The 14,164-nt window shown below is 48.4% G+C and overlaps 3 protein-coding genes across 7 annotated transcripts; all 3 read right to left on the bottom strand.

Annotated features, from left to right (window-relative positions):
- Nucleotides 1-2,958: 2,958 nt before the first annotated feature.
- Nucleotides 2,959-4,166, bottom strand: LOC115633612. Of its 2 annotated transcripts, none has more exons than XM_030531048.1 (4): nucleotides 4,067-4,166; nucleotides 3,692-3,969; nucleotides 3,234-3,633; nucleotides 2,959-3,137 (listed from the first exon to the last, which is right to left on the bottom strand). In XM_030531048.1, the coding sequence occupies exons 3-4, from the start codon at nucleotides 3,475-3,477 to the stop codon at nucleotides 3,043-3,045; spliced, it is 339 nt and encodes a 112-aa protein (XP_030386908.1). In that variant the 5' UTR covers nucleotides 3,478-3,633; nucleotides 3,692-3,969; nucleotides 4,067-4,166; the 3' UTR covers nucleotides 2,959-3,042. The 2 variants fall into 2 exon arrangements, with proteins under 2 accessions (XP_030386908.1, XP_030386909.1); XM_030531049.1 differs by having other exon boundaries at nucleotides 3,697-3,969.
- A 2,426-nt stretch (nucleotides 4,167-6,592) lies between these two features.
- LOC115633610 lies at nucleotides 6,593-7,738 on the bottom strand. 3 transcript variants are annotated; one of them, XR_003996378.1, is made up of 3 exons: nucleotides 7,596-7,738; nucleotides 7,008-7,506; nucleotides 6,593-6,955 (listed from the first exon to the last, which is right to left on the bottom strand). XR_003996378.1 is itself a non-coding variant. In XM_030531044.1 (2 exons), the coding sequence occupies exons 1-2, from the start codon at nucleotides 7,175-7,177 to the stop codon at nucleotides 6,767-6,769; spliced, it is 354 nt and encodes a 117-aa protein (XP_030386904.1). In that variant the 5' UTR covers nucleotides 7,178-7,537; the 3' UTR covers nucleotides 6,593-6,766. The 3 variants fall into 3 exon arrangements, 1 of the variants encoding a protein (XP_030386904.1); XR_003996377.1 differs by having other exon boundaries at nucleotides 6,593-6,950; XM_030531044.1 differs by lacking the exon at nucleotides 7,596-7,738 and having other exon boundaries at nucleotides 6,593-6,950; nucleotides 7,008-7,537.
- A 3,365-nt stretch (nucleotides 7,739-11,103) lies between these two features.
- Nucleotides 11,104-13,088, bottom strand: LOC115633611. 2 transcript variants are annotated; one of them, XR_003996379.1, is made up of 5 exons: nucleotides 12,538-13,082; nucleotides 12,212-12,459; nucleotides 11,837-12,114; nucleotides 11,379-11,778; nucleotides 11,104-11,282 (listed from the first exon to the last, which is right to left on the bottom strand). XR_003996379.1 is itself a non-coding variant. In XM_030531045.1 (4 exons), the coding sequence occupies exons 3-4, from the start codon at nucleotides 11,620-11,622 to the stop codon at nucleotides 11,188-11,190; spliced, it is 339 nt and encodes a 112-aa protein (XP_030386905.1). In that variant the 5' UTR covers nucleotides 11,623-11,778; nucleotides 11,837-12,114; nucleotides 12,212-13,088; the 3' UTR covers nucleotides 11,104-11,187. The 2 variants fall into 2 exon arrangements, 1 of the variants encoding a protein (XP_030386905.1); XM_030531045.1 differs by having other exon boundaries at nucleotides 12,212-13,088.
- Between the last annotated feature and the right edge of the window lie 1,076 nt (nucleotides 13,089-14,164).

The raw sequence follows: 14,164 nt of genomic DNA, 5'->3' as shown, positions 1-14,164 counted from the left end.
TATACATAGATCATTAAAACCAAAACGAGGCAGAAAGTGGCACCTAGACAGAGCTTGGCGCTCTATTTAATTAATAAAAAATTCACACTCTTATACACTTATATTGTACGAAGATTGCCAATTGCAGTAGCGCGCAGTGTTTTATATTAGTCTTATATTTCTATTGCGCCCATGACTGTCGAGAGCTCTCGTTAGGATTTGGTTAGACATTTTTCTATAATTTTTTGTACCGCGCATATTTTTATCATACACATACACATATATCTACATACATATTTATTTGCCATAAACATACTTGCATGTTGGCGCACATAAAGAACCGCATTGGCCGTTGGCAAGCCTTCTTTATTTTGTTTTTATATAAAAATTCTTGTTCCATGTTTACATTGTTTGCACTCACACTCAATCACACTGAAATATATGTATGTTTGTAGCCACATAAACTGAAAATTAATTGTTAATTTTAATGGTCGCAACGTTGGTGATGATGCATTAAAGCAGCATCAGTAGGGGCGGGAGACTCACCTTTGCCATGGAATAGCCCAAGCACGGCCCAAATAAAGGGTATCCAAGAAACATTTTGCCTTTGGATACAGGCAGGGTGGGTACGCCTGGGATATCAACAGCTAAATCCCACACAGTTGTCCGATACCACAATTTCTGTCCGTCCGCACGTATATAATCTCCTTTTACAGTCATCCGTATTCGTACGGATGGCTTGAGGGAGTTATCCGTTTATTTGTTTTTTTTGTCGCATTACGTTTCTTTTAGTTTATGTTAGTTTTTTTGGTTTGTTTACGTTTTGAATTCGGTTTTGTATATTGCGCGTCGAATTTATTGTAGTGATGGCATTTTGTTTATCGATGGAGGAACCGTGTTATCGGTTATTGTACGACTCACGCGGGCATAGGGTTGGAACCACATACCCAAGGAGAATTCCGATGAGCCAGCCGGCGTTGCCCAAGAGGAAAAGCGTAGTCGTAACAATATGGCGCCCAACTTGGATGTTTGAATTTTTAATGCCAAGAAGTAGGTGGAGTTGTTTAGGGCCCTGTACCACTTTTGGGGAGGAGTCTAGGCAGCCGCCGTACGCAGGCTGAGAATTTAGATAGGAAAAAAATAAATAAAGCCGATGGCTAGGGGCCGACGATCGGTATGGTAGGGACGGAATCCCTTATAGCACCAACTGCAAGCGGGTGTGACATGGACAGTAAGTCACGAAGGTGCGAGTATGAGCCCTTCGTTTGCGACTGCCATTTGGAACGACGCTAGGCAATGGGTACTATGGGGGGATTCCAATGCGCGTTTTTTTTGTTATTTCGTTTCAGTGTTTTTGTTGTATTTCTTGCGTCAATTCGTTGGTGCACTGTCGCTGTGGTGTCATCGTGTTTGCCTGGTGGACGTAGAGTACCGGTGGCCCAGGATGACTAGGAAAGTCGCCTGCGATGCACCGCTACGCACGGTGAGCCAGAGCAGATGGTGCACAAAACAGAATTGGGTGTCAAGAAGCAACCATTTAATTTGTTGGCTGTCGTTCATCGCCGTCAAGGCGATAAATGTAGCAGCGAACAAATATAGCAGGATTGTGGCGTAGGGCAGCTGTACAGGCGTAGATATTATAGGAGCCGTGTTTGGGTTCCGGCTGAGTGTGAGTCTCAGCCCCTATATACAGAAGTTTAAAAGAAAATTTGTTTGTTTATTGCTTACATTTTATTAGGTCTTTGTGGTTACGTTTGGTGCATATACATATGTTACATTTGTCTTGTGGTTGAGCGTATATTTTTTTTTTTTTGGTTTCCGTGCAAAGTTGGACGTGAATTTATTTAAAGATTTGTTTTTTTATTTTTACTACTGTATTCATATTTATTTATTCCAAATCACATATTTATCTATTTATTGTTGTACCTATTTATTTATTTATTTATCCATCATACATATTCAACGTACATCTACATATTTTCTTGCCCATTTGTTTTTGTTGTTTTGGGCGTTTGCAAACATTTTCATTGTTTGGAATACATATATACAATTATCCAATTAATACGAATTTTTCTTCGGGGCCTGCTTGAAAGCTGAACAAATTCATAATCCAAAATATAAATAAATATTATAAAAAAACAGAGCGTATTTTTTTTGGATTGAAATGGAGAAGGATTCTGCGCGGGCGTATAACACAAGGTCGAGAACTGCCAGAAATGATGATCTGGAGGAACACCTAGAAGGAGCCGTAGGTTTTTCCACCGGTGGCCTCATGCACACTCCTCCGAGGCCGTCCATAGCACCAGCAGTACACTGGGACGCCGAGCCAGTAGTCGCGTCGGTGGTAGAAGCAGCAGTGGCCCAGGCGAACGAAACATACCGCCAATCGCAAAAAGAGGGCATCAACAAAGTGTTGCAGGAGGAAATCCGAATGGGGTTTCAAGACTTGATGGGCGCGTTGAAAGAAGTTTTGCAACCGCGAGCGAATAGCGGCGATTCAGCTGCAAATGGAGCATGGCAACCGCCAGTCAGCCAGAATCGGGGTGCGGTGCCAAAACGGCCGCATCAATACCAGGCTGAACCTCTAACACCAGCAAGAGGAACTTCGCGTCCAGTAGCAAGGCCAGCGGCAGCTAATTCCTCCAGTGGAGCTGGCAATAGCAGCAGCACAGCTCGAAATTGGCAAAATCCCGCAGCACAGTCGGCCCGTCGAAGAGGCAACAGGCGTAACGATGGGAGTGGTCAGCTGGACCCGCCTCCTCCGTATGTAGCGGCGAATGGCAGATCCGGATGGTGCCGCGTTGAAAAGTGGGACATCGTTTTCAGCGGCGATAAGGAAAAAATGGCTGTTGAAGACTTCGTTTTCCAGGTCGAGTTCCTTCAGAGGCAGTGTCGCTGCGCATGGTCCGAAGTATTAAACAGTTTCCATCTGTTAGTAACTGGGCACGCTCGCGAGTGGTACTGGCAATACGTCAGGGACCACCGGGCAGACAGCTGGCCAGAACTAAAACGAAGCATGCTGTCCCGTTTTAAAGGCGCCGCCGATGAATTCGAGCGCATGCGTCAATTGCGCGAAAGACGGCAGAAGGCAAGCGAAAGCGTTGAGGAGTACTTCCATGCCATGAGGAAACTGGCGTCGCGTCTCCACACAGCACCATCTGAAAACGAGATGATGAAATATATAAAAAAAGGATTAAAAATAGAACTAGCTCGTTATGTGTATGCGATGCGCGTGTACACGGTAGACCACTTACGTGACGAATGCGTAGAGGTGGAAGCTATGGTCCAGCGGCGAGAAGGCGTGTTCCCAACACGCAGCGGCACACGTTTTAGTGGCGGAAACCGTCCACCGGCAGTGGAGGAGTTGATCGACGACACTAACGGCGAGGAGTCGGCGGATTTCGGCGTAGTTGAAGAGGCGCGTTTGGCAAGGCGTCCGCAACAGGCGTTAGTTTGCTGGAACTGCAGACAAGCCGGCCATAGTTTCCGCGACTGCATGTCACCGGAAAGGCGCGTCTTCTGTTATAGGTGTGGCAGGCCCGACACCTATAGTCCAACCTGTCCCGATTGCACGGGAAACGGCCGTCGGAGTGCGGAGCAAGTGGGCGAATCGCGCTCGACACAGGTGCCCACCAGGATGACAGCGGAGCGGTCCTGAAAGAAGAATTTCATAAGAAAAATACCCCATATAGTAATAAGTTGAAATTTTTACCGTACGAGGAAAAGATGCGGGCATATCTGGAGGCGCGTAATAGAATTTTTGCCCAACATCAGTTAGATGGGATGAGGATGGTGACAGCCAAAGTTAAAAAGGCCCGAGCACGATTCCGAGTGAGAAGGCAGACGAAGAAGCTGGTAGCCGAGGCAGTGCGACGCGAAGGAGCAGCAGATCCGAGGATTTTTGCCGAAGTACTGGTACGAGGCCACGTGCTACGCGGTTTGCTGGATACCGGGGCCTCGGTAAGCGTGCTAGGCAAGGGCAGTCTGGAACTGCTGAAAGAGATTGGCATGGTGCCCAGAAATTACATTTCGATAATTAAAACAGCAGGCGGTGAAGACAGAGCCGTAATTGGGCGAGTGCGTTTACCAGTGGTGTATCGAGAAGAGGCCAAAGAAATGGAATTTTACGTATGCCCAGCACTCGAACAGAACGCGTATTTCGGCATCGACTTTTGGCGGCTGTTTAATTTAGCACCACTATTAATTCCTCCGGAAAAGCCAGACGTTAAAAGACTTGTCCTCGATGAATTGCTAGCTGATAGAGTGGCGCATTATGCGGACCAGGATGAAGTAAGGCCTGAACCAGATATGTGGAAATTGAATGAACAACAAAAGCTGCAATTGGAACAAGTAAAAAAAGAATTTTTAACCTTCGAAGAAGCGGGATTAGGCAAGACTACTTTGGAGACTCACCGAATTGAATTGGTCAGCGGAGCAGAGCCAGTGAAAGACAGGCACTACCCTCTATCACCCGCTATGCAGAAGATTGTGTGGGATGAGGTGGACAGCATGCTGGCGCTTGGCGTCATCGAGGTAAGCGATAGTCCGTGGAGTAACCGCACCACCATAGTGCGACGGCCGGGCAAGAACCGCTTTTGCCTCGATGCCCGCAAGTTGAACAAACTGACAGTCAAAGATGCCTATCCGCTACCTTGCGTGGAGGGAATCCTATCTGGAATCGATCAGACATATTATATTTCCAGTGTGGACCTGAAATTTGCGTTTTGGCAGGTGGAGTTGGAGGAGTCCAGTAGAAGGTGCACTGCGTTTACGGTACCAGGGCGACCGTTGTACCAATTCCGCATGATGCCTTTCGGGTTGTGTAACGCCGCTCAAAGGTTGTGCCGGCTGATGGACAAGGTTATACCGAATGAACTGAGGTCCAACGTTAAAGTATATCTGGACGATTTGGTAGTATTCGCGGCTGATTTTGATACGCACTTGGAGTACCTGAAGAGAGTAGCTGAATGCCTCAAGAAGGCAAACCTGACGATAGGGTTACAAAAGTCGAAGTTTTGCTTTAAAACGTTGAAATACCTGGGATTTATCGTGGGCGGCGGCGTGCTTCGAACAGATCCAGAACGGGTGCAGGCGATACAGCGCATACAGGTGCCAAGGTCCGTAAAGGAGGTTCGAGCTTTCTTAGGAACCGCCGGGTGGTACAGGCGATTTATTAAAGATTTTGCCACCTTAGCGGCTCCGCTCACTGAGGCTTTGAAAAAGCGATCGGGAGGTAGGTTCTCACTCGGTGGCGAAGCTATTGCAGCATTTGAGGCGTTGAAGAAGGCGCTCACATCTGCGCCAGTGCTGGTACACGCGGATTTTTCACGCCCATTTTTTGTACAATGTGACGCATCCCATATTGGCGTCGGAGCCGTATTATTCCAGGTGGATTTGCAGGGAAACGAGAGGCCCATTGCGTTCTTTTCTGCCAAGATGAACAAGCACCAGGTGAACTACTCGGTGACCGAGAAGGAGTGCTTGGCGGCGGTATTGGCGATACAAAAATTCCGGCCATACATCGAAATGATGCCATTCACGGTCATAACCGATCACGCCAGTTTGAAATGGCTGATGTCCATGAAGGATTTGTCCGGGCGATTGGCTCGTTGGTCGTTGCTGCTCCAGGGCTTCGACTTTGAAATCACGCACCGGAAGGGCTCCGACAACATCGTGGCGGATATGCTGTCCAGAAGCACCGAAGCCGAAACTTTAGAGGAGTTGGATTTCTTCCCAGGAGACCTGTTGGGTATCGAAACCGCAGAATTCGAATCAGAGGAGTATCGGGAGCTGATTAGCGAAATTCAAAGTCAAAAAGATAAATTACCTGATTTAAAAATTGAAAACGGGGTGATCTACAAAAAGACATCCTTTAATCGGCTAGAAGATCAGCTCGAAGGCAGTGTGTGGAAACTGTGGGTTCCGCGTGCGCTAACCGGCATGCTTATATCGAAGGCCCATACCGAAGCGTCAACGCATGGAGGAGTGTTGAAGACGTTGTCCTGGTTGCGGCGGCAGTTTTATTGGCCGGGAATGGCCAAAGACGTTGCGGAAGTGGTCCGAAAATGCGTGGTCTGCAAAGAGACGAAAGCCACCAATTACGGGATGCAGGTGGGAATTGGTGCAGAAGTCGTCACGGAGAGGCCGTTCCAGAAGTTATACATAGACTTCTTGGGCAAGTATCCGCGATCAAGGAAGGGGCACGCCTTCATATTCATAGTGGTAGATCACTTCACCAAATTCACGTTCCTGAAGGCGATGCGAGAGGCCACCACTCGGAGCGTCGTCGACTTCTTGGTGAACGAAGTGTTCCATACGTTCGGCGTTCCAGAAGTCATACACTCCGATAATGGTAAGCAATTCACGTCCAAGCAGTTTACAGACATGATGGAGGGCTACGGTGTTAAGCATCTGCGGACACCGGTGTATTCGCCGCAAAGCAACGCGTCCGAAAGGGTGAACCGGACTATACTGTCCGCGATACGGGCGTATCTGGGGCAGGATCACCGCGAGTGGGATCTACACCTTCCATCAGAAACAGCGTGCATTCTGCGACTGGAGTAACGCCTTTTTTAGCACTATTCGGCCGACATATGATGTTGCACGGTTCGCAGTACCGATTGGCGAGGAAATTAAGGTCCTTAGACGAGCACGAATTCGCAGCGTTGTGTACAGCAGACAGGCAATCCCTGTTGCAACAGAAAATCCAGGCACAATTGCATGCGGCGTATGAGCGCAGTAGCGTTCGCTATAACCGGCGTGCGCGGCGGCTAAGACTAGCGCCCGGTCAGGAGGTATACCGGCGAAACTTTGCATTGAGTGATTTCAGCCGCGCGTTCAATGCGAAATTCGCGCGGAAATTTCTAAAAGCTCGCGTAAGGAAATCCATCGGCACCAACGCATACGAGCTGGAAGATTTGCAAGGGAACTTGCTGGGGGTATTCCACGCAAAGGATATCCGAGTGTGACGCCTGTCCTAAGGCAGAATGGATGAATATAGGGAGGAGGATGCAGCCAGAGCTACTCACCTGAAGATCAAGAGTGGGTGTGGCCTACGTTGGGCGCCGCGGTAGTAGTCATCCGAGGCAACGCCGGACTCGAAGCAGAGGACTCCAACAACACCAGCCGTTTGATGCGCGCAAACATCACTTCGGGGCACGAGCGTCCGCCCACTTGGATATTTGCGGTGGTGTTGCATCGGGCTGGTCACGAAGAATAAAAGGTGGCAGCGCTACGGAAGGCGCCAAGAATTTATAAAGGTACTGCAGCGCCATCTAGCGGTACCGAGCGAGGCACCATGGTGGCAACTGCAGCCACGCAGGCGCAGGGTTGTGTCCCGATGGCACCTCAAAGTGGGGAAACGTCAAGGCCGTGATGAACGGATGCGCAAGGACGTAAAAATCCGCAGGCATACGACATCCGGCCTATAAAAGGCAAGCCGCAACACGCCATTCCTGTTTTTTGGGGCGACGGTGCAGACCCACGAGGCAGTGTTTTCTTTTGGTGAACTGGAGGCCGTGCTGAAACCTGCAAAAGGAAAGGAAGAACCAGAAGCCGTTCGAAGGTGAGCATAAGGATATAGATGCAAGGCAGAACTAATGCCGATGTATGCATACCTGTATATCCACTTAAATGTGCCGACCAGTGCTTAAATGCCTTTTGTTCCTTGGCATATAGATTTTCCGGCATATCGCCAAGTTTTCGGACAGCGGTGGAACCATACACAGCAGCTGCAGCGGCCGTCATAAGTAGCAGCACGAGCCGCATCGTAGCAGGAGCAACAGTGACAGCAGCAGATCCAGCACCAGCGTCTTCAACGACAGCAGCAGATCCAGCACCAGCGTTTTCAACGGCAGCAGCAGCAACGACAGTGGCAGCCGGAGCAAAGGCGCCCACCCAAGAAGTAGCAGCAGCAATAGCGGCGCCACCACAACGCAACAGCAGACACGTCCGTCTGCGCCATCAGCAGCGGAGGATAGACAAGCCGGTGAGTCCGTTCCTTGGCCACGCGCCGTGCCTATTGTTCGCGGTTGAGCAGCGACATCAGGCAGAGATCCCGCGCGCCTTACGTCGTGTCGTTTGTATGGGCTGCGCCTGCAGGGTCCCACACGCCGCCCATTGAAGTTTCTGCAAAAGAGAAAAAAAAGGAAGATAAAACAAAATATATATACATAGATCATTAAAACCAAAACGAGGCAGAAAGTGGCACCTAGACAGAGCTTGGCGCTCTATTTAATTAATAAAAAATTCACACTCTTATACACTTATATTGTACGAAGATTGCCAATTGCAGTAGCGCGCAGTGTTTTATATTAGTCTTATATTTCTATTGCGCCCATGACTGTCGAGAGCTCTCGTTAGGATTTGGTTAGACATTTTTCTATAATTTTTTGTACCGCGCATATTTTTATCATACACATACACATATATCTACATACATATTTATTTGCCATAAACATACTTGCATGTTGGCGCACATAAAGAACCGCATTGGCCGTTGGCAAGCCTTCTTTATTTTGTTTTTATATAAAAATTCTTGTTCCATGTTTACATTGTTTGCACTCACACTCAATCACACTGAAATATATGTATGTTTGTAGCCACATAAACTGAAAATTAATTGTTAATTTTAATGGTCGCAACGTTGGTGATGATGCATTAAAGCAGCATCAGTAGGGGCGGGAGACTCACCTTTGCCATGGAATAGCCCAAGCACGGCCCAAATAAAGGGTATCCAAGAAACATTTTGCCTTTGGATACAGGCAGGGTGGGTACGCCTGGGATATCAACAGCTAAATCCCACACAGTTGTCCGATACCACAATTTCTGTCCGTCCGCACGTATATAATCTCCTTTTACAGTCATCCGTATTCGTACGGATGGCTTGAGGGAGTTATCCGTTTATTTGTTTTTTTTGTCGCATTACGTTTCTTTTAGTTTATGTTAGTTTTTTTGGTTTGTTTACGTTTTGAATTCGGTTTTGTATATTGCGCGTCGAATTTATTGTAGTGATGGCATTTTGTTTATCGATGGAGGAACCGTGTTATCGGTTATTGTACGACTCACGCGGGCATAGGGTTGGAACCACACACCCAAGGAGAATTCCGATGAGCCAGCCGGCGTTGCCCAAGAGGAAAAGCGTAGTCGTAACAATATGGCGCCCAACTTGGATGTTTGAATTTTTAATGCCAAGAAGTAGGTGGAGTTGTTTAGGGCCCTGTACCACTTTTGGGGAGGAGTCTAGGCAGCCGCCGTACGCAGGCTGAGAATTTAGATAGGAAAAAAATAAATAAAGCCGATGGCTAGGGGCCGACGATCGGTATGGTAGGGACGGAATCCCTTATAGCACCAACTGCAAGCGGGTGTGACATGGACAGTAAGTCACGAAGGTGCGAGTATGAGCCCTTCGTTTGCGACTGCCATTTGGAACGACGCTAGGCAATGGGTACTATGGGGGGATTCCAATGCGCGTTTTTTTGTTATTTCGTTTCAGTGTTTTTGTTGTATTTCTTGCGTCAATTCGTTGGTGCACTGTCGCTGTGGTGTCATCGTGTTTGCCTGGTGGACGTAGAGTACCGGTGGCCCAGGATGACTAGGAAAGTCGCCTGCGATGCACCGCTACGCACGGTGAGCCAGAGCAGATGGTGCACAAAACAGAATTGGGTGTCAAGAAGCAACCATTTAATTTGTTGGCTGTCGTTCATCGCCGTCAAGGCGATAAATGTAGCAGCGAACAAATATAGCAGGATTGTGGCGTAGGGCAGCTGTACAGGCGTAGATATTATAGGAGCCGTGTTTGGGTTCCGGCTGAGTGTGAGTCTCAGCCCCTATATACAGAAGTTTAAAAGAAAATTTGTTTGTTTATTGCTTACATTTTATTAGGTCTTTGTGGTTACGTTTGGTGCATATACATATGTTACATTTGTCTTGTGGTTGAGCGTATATTTTTTTTTTTTTTGGTTTCCGTGCAAAGCTGGACGTGAATTTATTTAAAGATTTGTTTTTTTATTTTTACTACTGTATTCATATTTATTTATTCCAAATCACATATTTATCTATTTATTGTTGTACCTATTTATTTATTTATTTATCCATCATACATATTCAACGTACATCTACATATTTTCTTGCCCATTTGTTTTTGTTGTTTTGGGCGTTTGCAAACATTTTCATTGTTTGGAATACATATATACAATTATCCAATTAATACGAATTTTTCTTCGGGGCCTGCTTGAAAGCTGAACAAATTCATAATCCAAAATATAAATAAATATTATAAAAAAACAGAGCGTATTTTTTTTGGATTGAAATGGAGAAGGATTCTGCGCGGGCGTATAACACAAGGTCGAGAACTGCCAGAAATGATGATCTGGAGGAACACCTAGAAGGAGCCGTAGGTTTTTCCACCGGTGGCCTCATGCACACTCCTCCGAGGCTGTCCATAGCACCAGCAGTACACTGGGACGCCGAGCCAGTAGTCGCGTCGGTGGTAGAAGCAGCAGTGGCCCAGGCGAACGAAACATACCGCCAATCGCAAAAAGAGGGCATCAACAAAGTGTTGCAGGAGGAAATCCGAATGGGGTTTCAAGACTTGATGGGCGCGTTGAAAGAAGTTTTGCAACCGCGAGCGAATAGCGGCGATTCAGCTGCAAATGGAGCATGGCAACCGCCAGTCAGCCAGAATCGGGGTGCGGTGCCAAAACGGCCGCATCAATACCAGGCTGAACCTCTAACACCAGCAAGAGGAACTTCGCGTCCAGTAGCAAGGCCAGCGGCAGCTAATTCCTCCAGTGGAGCTGGCAATAGCAGCAGCACAGCTCGAAATTGGCAAAATCCCGCAGCACAGTCGGCCCGTCGAAGAGGCAACAGGCGTAACGATGGGAGTGGTCAGCTGGACCCGCCTCCTCCGTATGTAGCGGCGAATGGCAGATCCGGATGGTGCCGCGTTGAAAAGTGGGACATCGTTTTCAGCGGCGATAAGGAAAAAATGGCTGTTGAAGACTTCGTTTTCCAGGTCGAGTTCCTTCAGAGGCAGTGTCGCTGCGCATGGTCCGAAGTATTAAACAGTTTCCATCTGTTAGTAACTGGGCACGCTCGCGAGTGGTACTGGCAATACGTCAGGGACCACCGGGCAGACAGCTGGCCAGAACTAAAACGAAGCATGCTGTCCCGTTTTAAAGGCGCCGCCGATGAATTCGAGCGCATGCGTCAATTGCGCGAAAGACGGCAGAAGGCAAGCGAAAGCGTTGAGGAGTACTTCCATGCCATGAGGAAACTGGCGTCGCGTCTCCACACAGCACCATCTGAAAACGAGATGATGAAATATATAAAAAAAGGATTAAAAATAGAACTAGCTCGTTATGTGTATGCGATGCGCGTGTACACGGTAGACCACTTACGTGACGAATGCGTAGAGGTGGAAGCTATGGTCCAGCGGCGAGAAGGCGTGTTCCCAACACGCAGCGGCACACGTTTTAGTGGCGGAAACCGTCCACCGGCAGTGGAGGAGTTGATCGACGACACTAACGGCGAGGAGTCGGCGGATTTCGGCGTAGTTGAAGAGGCGCGTTTGGCAAGGCGTCCGCAACAGGCGTTAGTTTGCTGGAACTGCAGACAAGCCGGCCATAGTTTCCGCGACTGCATGTCACCGGAAAGGCGCGTCTTCTGTTATAGGTGTGGCAGGCCCGACACCTATAGTCCAACCTGTCCCGATTGCACGGGAAACGGCCGTCGGAGTGCGGAGCAAGTGGGCGAATCGCGCTCGACACAGGTGCCCACCAGGATGACAGCGGAGCGGTCCTGAAAGAAGAATTTCATAAGAAAAATACCCCATATAGTAATAAGTTGAAATTTTTACCGTACGAGGAAAAGATGCGGGCATATCTGGAGGCGCGTAATAGAATTTTTGCCCAACATCAGTTAGATGGGATGAGGATGGTGACAGCCAAAGTTAAAAAGGCCCGAGCACGATTCCGAGTGAGAAGGCAGACGAAGAAGCTGGTAGCCGAGGCAGTGCGACGCGAAGGAGCAGCAGATCCGAGGATTTTTGCCGAAGTACTGGTACGAGGCCACGTGCTACGCGGTTTGCTGGATACCGGGGCCTCGGTAAGCGTGCTAGGCAAGGGCAGTCTGGAACTGCTGAAAGAGATGGGCATGGTGCCCAGAAATTACATTTCGATAATTAAAACAGCAGGCGGTGAAGACAGAGCCGTAATTGGGCGAGTGCGTTTACCAGTGGTGTATCGAGAAGAGGCCAAAGAAATGGAATTTTACGTATGCCCAGCACTCGAACAGAACGCGTATTTCGGCATCGACTTTTGGCGGCTGTTTAATTTGGCACCACTATTAATTCCTCCGGAAAAGCCAGACGTTAAAAGACTTGTCCTCGATGAATTGCTAGCTGATAGAGTGGCGCATTATGCGGACCAGGATGAAGTAAGGCCTGAACCAGATATGTGGAAATTGAATGAACAACAAAAGCTGCAATTGGAACAAGTAAAAAAAGAATTTTTAACCTTCGAAGAAGCGGGATTAGGCAAGACTACTTTGGAGACTCACCGAATTGAATTGGTCAGCGGAGCAGAGCCAGTGAAAGACAGGCACTACCCTCTATCACCCGCTATGCAGAAGATTGTGTGGGATGAGGTGGACAGCATGCTGGCGCTTGGCGTCATCGAGGTAAGCGATAGTCCGTGGAGTAACCGCACCACCATAGTGCGACGGCCGGGCAAGAACCGCTTTTGCCTCGATGCCCGCAAGTTGAACAAACTGACAGTCAAAGATGCCTATCCGCTACCTTGCGTGGAGGGAATCCTATCTGGAATCGATCAGACATATTATATTTCCAGTGTGGACCTGAAATTTGCGTTTTGGCAGGTGGAGTTGGAGGAGTCCAGTAGAAGGTGCACTGCGTTTACGGTACCAGGGCGACCGTTGTACCAATTCCGCATGATGCCTTTCGGGTTGTGTAACGCCGCTCAAAGGTTGTGCCGGCTGATGGACAAGGTTATACCGAATGAACTGAGGTCCAACGTTAAAGTATATCTGGACGATTTGGTAGTATTCGCGGCTGATTTTGATACGCACTTGGAGTACCTGAAGAGAGTAGCTGAATGCCTCAAGAAGGCAAACCTGACGATAGGGTTACAAAAGTCGAAGTTTTGCTTTAAAACGTTGAAATACCTGGGATTTATCGTGGGCGGGCGGCGTGCTTCGAACAGATCCAGAACGGGTGCAGGCGATACAGCGCATACAGGTGCCAAGGTCCGTAAAGGAGGTTCGAGCTTTCTTAGGAACCGCCGGGTGGTACAGGCGATTTATTAAAGATTTTGCCACCTTAGCGGCTCCGCTCACTGAGGCTTTGAAAAAGCGATCGGGAGGTAGGTTCTCACTCGGTGGCGAAGCTATTGCAGCATTTGAGGCGTTGAAGAAGGCGCTCACATCTGCGCCAGTGCTGGTACACGCGGATTTTTCACGCCCATTTTTTGTACAATGTGACGCATCCCATATTGGCGTCGGAGCCGTATTATTCCAGGTGGATTTGCAGGGAAACGAGAGGCCCATTGCGTTCTTTTCTGCCAAGATGAACAAGCACCAGGTGAACTACTCGGTGACCGAGAAGGAGTGCTTGGCGGCGGTATTGGCGATACAAAAATTCCGGCCATACATCGAAATGATGCCATTCACGGTCATAACCGATCACGCCAGTTTGAAATGGCTGATGTCCATGAAGGATTTGTCCGGGCGATTGGCTCGTTGGTCGTTGCTGCTCCAGGGCTTCGACTTTGAAATCACGCACCGGAAGGGCTCCGACAACATCGTGGCGGATATGCTGTCCAGAAGCACCGAAGCCGAAACTTTAGAGGAGTTGGATTTCTTCCCAGGAGACCTGTTGGGTATCGAAACCGCAGAATTCGAGTCAGAGGAGTATCGGGAGCTGATTAGCGAAATTCAAAGTCAAAAAGATAAATTACCTGATTTAAAAATTGAAAACGGGGTGATCTACAAAAAGACATCCTTTAATCGGCTAGAAGATCAGCTCGAAGGCAGTGTGTGGAAACTGTGGGTTCCGCGTGCGCTAACCGGCATGCTTATATCGAAGGCCCATACCGAAGCGTCAACGCATGGAGGAGTGTTGAAGACGTTGTCCTGGTTGCGGCGGCAGTTTTATTGGCCGGGAATGGCC

This window comes from Scaptodrosophila lebanonensis, unplaced genomic scaffold (assembly GCF_003285725.1).
Source record: "Scaptodrosophila lebanonensis strain 11010-0011.00,11010-0021.00 unplaced genomic scaffold, SlebRS2 tig00001488-arrow-arrow-pilon, whole genome shotgun sequence".
NCBI classification, from domain to species: Eukaryota; Metazoa; Arthropoda; class Insecta; order Diptera; family Drosophilidae; genus Scaptodrosophila; species Scaptodrosophila lebanonensis.
This window is presented reverse-complemented; position numbering and strand designations above follow the sequence as displayed.

Bases quoted from the DNA above. Each gene is read 5' to 3' on its own strand.
- LOC115633611 (XM_030531045.1), bottom strand. From the start codon at position 11,622: ATGCAGTCGCGGAAACTATGGCCGGCTTGTCTGCAGTTCCAGCAAACT. The intron at 11,283-11,378 runs GTAAGTGGTCTA...TCTCGTTTTCAG, and splicing joins CACCTCTACGCATTCGTCAC to ATGGTGCTGTGTGGAGACGC.
- LOC115633610 (XM_030531044.1), bottom strand. From the start codon at position 7,177: ATGCAACACCACCGCAAATATCCAAGTGGGCGGACGCTCGTGCCCCGA. The intron at 6,951-7,007 runs GTGAGTAGCTCT...GCCTTAGGACAG, and splicing joins CACCCACTCTTGATCTTCAG to GCGTCACACTCGGATATCCT.
- LOC115633612 (XM_030531048.1), bottom strand. From the start codon at position 3,477: ATGCAGTCGCGGAAACTATGGCCGGCTTGTCTGCAGTTCCAGCAAACT. The intron at 3,138-3,233 runs GTAAGTGGTCTA...TCTCGTTTTCAG, and splicing joins CACCTCTACGCATTCGTCAC to ATGGTGCTGTGTGGAGACGC.